The sequence below is a fragment of the Penaeus monodon genome, chromosome 35 (genome assembly GCF_015228065.2).
Source record: "Penaeus monodon isolate SGIC_2016 chromosome 35, NSTDA_Pmon_1, whole genome shotgun sequence".
NCBI classification, from domain to species: domain Eukaryota; kingdom Metazoa; phylum Arthropoda; class Malacostraca; order Decapoda; family Penaeidae; genus Penaeus; species Penaeus monodon.
The window spans coordinates 21,477,437-21,480,708 of NC_051420.1; the positions used below are offsets into that span (position 1 = coordinate 21,477,437).

Below are 3,272 nucleotides of genomic sequence, written 5' to 3' on the forward strand. Positions count from 1 at the left end.
AGTCGCTCCCTTTATTGTGCAAGTTGCTGTTGCAAGTTGTTGTTGCAAAGTAGAGTCAAAGGACTGCTTGGAGGCGGGAAAATAAGAAAGCCAATGGGGAATGCAAACCACAAAAGGCAATAACCAATTTTCCTGGGAAGGAACTGCAACTCTCTCTCGCTCTCGCTCTCTCTCTCGCTCTTTCTCTCTCGCTCGCTCGCTCTCTCCGCTCTCTCTCTCCCCCTCCCATCTCTCTCTTCTCTCTCGTCTGCTCTCTCTCCCTCTCTCCCTCTCATCTCTCCCCCTCCCTCCTCCTCTCGCTCTCTCCTCTCTTCTCTCTCTCTCCTCCCCTCCTCTCTCTCTCTCTCTCCTCGCTCCTCCATCTCTCGCCCTCTCTCCTTCTCTCCTCCCTCTTCTCGCTCATCTCTCCTTCTCTCTCTCTCTCCCCCTCCCTCTCTCACTCTCTCTCTCTCCTCTCCTCTCTCTCTCTCTCCGCTCCTCTCTCGCTCTCCCGTCTCGTCTCTCCTCTCTCTCTCTCCTCTTCGCTCTCTCTCCACTTCTCTCTCTCCACTACTCTCTTCCTCATCTCTCTCGTTCTCCCTCTCCCCTCTCAATCCTCTCTTCATCTCTCTCCCTCTCCTCCTTCTCTCCGCTCTCTCTCTCGCCTCCCCCTCTCTGCTCTCTCTTCTCTCTTCTCTCTCTCTCCTCTCTCCTCTCTCCTCTTCTCTTCTCTCTCCTCTCCTCCTCTCTTCCTCTCACCTCACTCTCTCTCCGCTCGTCTCTTCCTCTCTCTCTCACTCCTCTCTCCATCTCCCTCCCCCCCCACTCACTCTCTCACTCCTCTCTCTCTCCTCCTCACTCGTCGCTCATCCTCCTCCATCTCTCCTCTCCTCCCACCCTCGCCTCTCTTCTCTACTCTCTCTCTCCCCGCCTGCTCTCGTCTCACTCCTCTCCCCCCTCTCCTCTCTCCCTCCATCTGCTCCTCATTCGCTTGTCTTCTCTCCTCCGCTGTTCTTCTCTCTTTACTCTTTGTATTTGTTCCCCCTCATCTCTCCGTTTTCTTCTCCCAGCCTTCTCTTTGGTTTCTCTCTTCCTTCGGATTTTATTTTTTGTTGTCCTTCTCCTCTTATCGCATCTCTCTGTCCCCGCCTTCAGCCTTTCTGTAGTCTCTTTTCTTCTCCTCCTCTCGACTCTTCTCTCTCTCTTCTGGATCTTTTTTCTCTCCTCTCCCTTCTACTTCTCTTTCTTTTACGTATTCTTATTGTTCTAGCTTCTCTTTATCTCCCACTTTCTCTATTCTTCCATTACTGTTCTCTCATCACTATCTTATCATTCTGTTTACTTCTCCTCTATTACTGTCCATCTCTCACTTATTCTTTCTCTTCTTATTCATCTATCTTAACCAGACAACAAATACCTACAAAATCATACAAAGCTTTAACATATCAATAAAGTCATATACCTCATTCTCCCATCCCTTCCTCCATCTCTCACCCTTTCCCACCCCAACCCTTTTCCTCCCAACCTTCTTTTTTATCCTTTAAAAATTACCTTTTTCTTCCTCTTAAACCTCCTCCCTTTCCCTTCAAACCCCCAAAATTTTTTCTTTTTTCCAATTTTCCCTATCAAATCCTTTTTTCTTCCCCCTTAAGTTGTTTCGGTTTCAAACCCGTTTCTTTTGTTGTTTCCCTCTTTACCTTTCTTTCCCCTTCTAAACTTTTGTTCTTTCTTTTTTTTCATCCTTTATTTTATTTTTTTTTCTGGGTTTTTTTTTTTTCTTTTAAAAATTTCCTTCTTTTTTTTCCCTTATCTTTTTTAATTTTTTTTTTTTTTTTCTTTTTTTTTCCTCTCTTTTCGCTCTCTCCTCTCACCTCTCGCTCTCCTGCTCTCTCTCTCTCGCTCTCCTGCTCTCTCTCTCTCTCTCTCTCTCTCTCTCTCTCGCTCTCCTGCTCTCTTGCACGCACACACACACACGCGCGCGCGCGTACACGCACACACGTACACACACACACGCACACACACACACGCACACACACACACACACACACACACACATGCACACGCACGCACACACACGCGCGCACACACACACGCATGCACGCACGCACGCACGCACACACACACACACACACGCACACACACACATGCACACGCATGCACGCACACACATACACACACACACAATAACAAACAAACTAATATCCACATAAACAAACAACTGAATACCTCAGTTCGCTTGTGGTTGTCGGCGAATCCGCTGTTGTTGTCTCGTCTGTATAATACATGGTTGTAGTTGTTCTCTCATCTACGGGATAAGTTGTAGTGGTCTCCCAGGACACTAATGGCTCAGTTGTGGTTGTTATCTTAAACTTGGGAATTTTAGTTGTTGTTGTTGTCATTTCCTCTGTATACGACGGAGTGGTTGTTGTGCCCCACCAGTCAAAGAGACCGAAAGAAGTTGTGGTGGTAGATGCAGTTTTGTTGTTGTTGGCAGCTCACTGATGGCAGACTCATTGGTATACGGTGTCAGGTCTGGAATGAGTTGTTAGTTGATGTCATGGGGAGAAGGTCCTCAAATACCTTGTGATTATCATTATCATTGTTATTATTATTATCAATACTATTACTGTTATTATCATTATATTTTCATTATCGTTTATATCATTATCATTACCAGTATCATTATCATTATTATTACCATTATCAATATTATCATTATCATTATTATTGTTGTTGTTGTAACTATTATCAATATAGTCATTATTATATTTTTACTATTATCATTGATATGATTATCGTCTTCATCATCATCACCATCACAATCAATATTCTATTACCATCATTGATGCCGTCATAATCATTACCATTTTTGATATCATCATTATTGAATATCATTAACCTTATTATTATCATCCTCTTTATCACGTTCATCGCCATCATTTTAATATCTTAATCACCGTCTTCGCTATTCTACAAAAGTATCCCCTTAAACCCTACTCTCCTCCCCCGTTCTCTGTTGCTTGCCCGACGCTCACCCTCGAGATCGACAAGGAGCACAGCCTCTCTCAGGATCACGTCGCCGTAGTCCCTGTCCATAACGCACTGATAGAGTCCTTCGTCGTCCAGGGAGGCATTGAAGACCGTCAGCGTGAAAAGGGTCCCTGTCCTTCCCGTCAAGACCTGGCCACGCTCTTCGGTCCTCGTGATGCTGTATTTTTCCGTCTCGTTAGCGGTGGACGGGTGGATTTCTCGGCCTTCGTGGATGAACTTGATCTGCGGGAAATGGAGTTCGG

The 3,272-nt window shown here is 45.4% G+C and overlaps 1 protein-coding gene across 1 annotated transcript in view; it reads right to left on the reverse strand.

The window, feature by feature from the left end:
* Nucleotides 1–2,226: 2,226 nt before the first annotated feature.
* LOC119595100 overlaps nt 2,227–3,272 on the reverse strand; it is a gene marked incomplete in the record, with an annotated part of 95,204 nt that continues 94,158 nt past the window's right edge. The window contains 2 exon segments of the mRNA XM_037944244.1: nt 2,227–2,511; nt 3,015–3,252. Of these exon segments, the coding sequence (XP_037800172.1) occupies nt 2,375–2,511; nt 3,015–3,252 (375 nt within the window).